General features: G+C 36.4%; 1 protein-coding gene across 1 annotated transcript; it reads right to left on the bottom strand.

Moving 5' to 3' along the window:
• Positions 1-519: 519 nt before the first annotated feature.
• Positions 520-1,089, bottom strand: LOC131061202 (uncharacterized mitochondrial protein AtMg00860-like). Its single transcript, XM_057994739.1, has one exon. The coding sequence runs from the start codon at positions 1,087-1,089 to the stop codon at positions 520-522; it is 570 nt and encodes a 189-aa protein (XP_057850722.1).
• Between the last annotated feature and the right edge of the window lie 485 nt (positions 1,090-1,574).

The raw sequence follows: 1,574 nt of genomic DNA, 5'->3' as shown, positions 1-1,574 counted from the left end.
ATATTAACTTCCTTAAGTCTCCACCCTCAGGAATATACATCCTTATTTGGTATCTTAAAATACCATCAGATTCCAACATATATCCATCAAATCAGTGATCTGAAGGATCTACACCCAAGGCTTGCTTAACCCTTAGGTAATTCTCATCTTCAAAGAGATTTTGTAGCACTTGTTGCTTCAAGTTTGACCTTGTAGTAACCATAGAAAATAGATGTTTTCTTCTACTAAGAGCATCTGCTATCCTGTTTTCCTTTCCTTTGATAAATTAAATACCAAAATCATACTCAGGAAATCGAGTGACCTTCTTTGTATTGCATTAAGGTTAGGTTGTGAAAAAATATATTTCAGTCCTAAGTGGTATGTCTTCAACTCAAATGGCTTCCCTAGAAGGTAATGCCTCCACATTTGTAATGCATGAACTATAGCTAAAATCTCTAAATCATGTGGTGCATAGTTCAATTCATATTGCTTCAGTTTCCTAGACTCAAAAGCAACCACTTTTTCTTCTTGCATCAACACTTATCCTACACCTTCACCCGAGGCATTTGTAATCATTGTGAAGTGTCCATTAGGATCTAGTATAGGAAAGATCGGTGTTGTTGTCAACTTCTGCTTGAAAAGTTGAAATGCCTCATCACACTTCTCGGTCCATTCAAATTTCTTTCCTTTCTTCTGAAGAGAAGTAATAGGTGTTGTTATCTTAGAAAAGCCTTCCACATACTTCTTGTAGTATCTTGCAAGACCCATAAAACTTCTAACATCCGTAACATTCTGAGGTGTTGGCCAATCTACAATTGCCTCTATCTTTGTAGGATAAACTGAAATTCCTTCAGCAAATATAACATGACCTAAGTAGTGCACTTTTTCCTGAAAGAAAGCACACTTTGAAAACTTACCAAAAATATTTCGATCCCTTAACTGTTGCAAAACTATCCTTAGGTGCTTCTTGTGTTCCTTTTCATTCTTGGAATAGATCAATATGTCATCAATGAATATAAGCACAAAATCACCCAGGTAATCTCTAAAAATGTTGTTCATAAGGTTCACGAATGCTACTAGGGCATTGGTTAGACCAAAAGGTACTACCATGAACTCATAGTGTCCATACTGAGTTCAAAATGTTGTCCTAGGAATATCCTCATCAACAATCCTCAGCTGGTGATAACCGGATCAAAGATCGATCTTAGAGAATATTATAGCACCCTTCATTTAATCAAAATGTTCATCTATCATTGGAAAAGGATATCTATTCTTAATGGTTACCTTGTTTAGCATCTTGTAGTCAATACATAACCTCAAGGTACCATCCTTCTTCACAAAGATTATTGGTGCACCCCACGGGGATACACTGGGTCTTATAAAACCTTGCCTAAGAAACTCCTACAATTGAGCCTTAAACTCATATAATTATGTGGTATTCATTATGTAAGGAGCCTTGGATTGTGGCTCAATTCTAGGTAAGAGTTCTATAGAGAAGTCAAATTCCCTTTTAGGTCGTAACTCAGTAAGGTCTTCTGAAAAAACATCCAAGAACTCTCTGAGAACTGGATAATCCTTAGGGCTTTTCTTGCCAT

The sequence above is a fragment of the Cryptomeria japonica genome, chromosome 5 (genome assembly GCF_030272615.1).
Source record: "Cryptomeria japonica chromosome 5, Sugi_1.0, whole genome shotgun sequence".
NCBI classification, from domain to species: domain Eukaryota; kingdom Viridiplantae; phylum Streptophyta; class Pinopsida; order Cupressales; family Cupressaceae; genus Cryptomeria; species Cryptomeria japonica.
The sequence above is the reverse complement of the archived record's forward strand: the minus strand, read 5'-3'. Positions and strand labels throughout refer to the sequence as shown.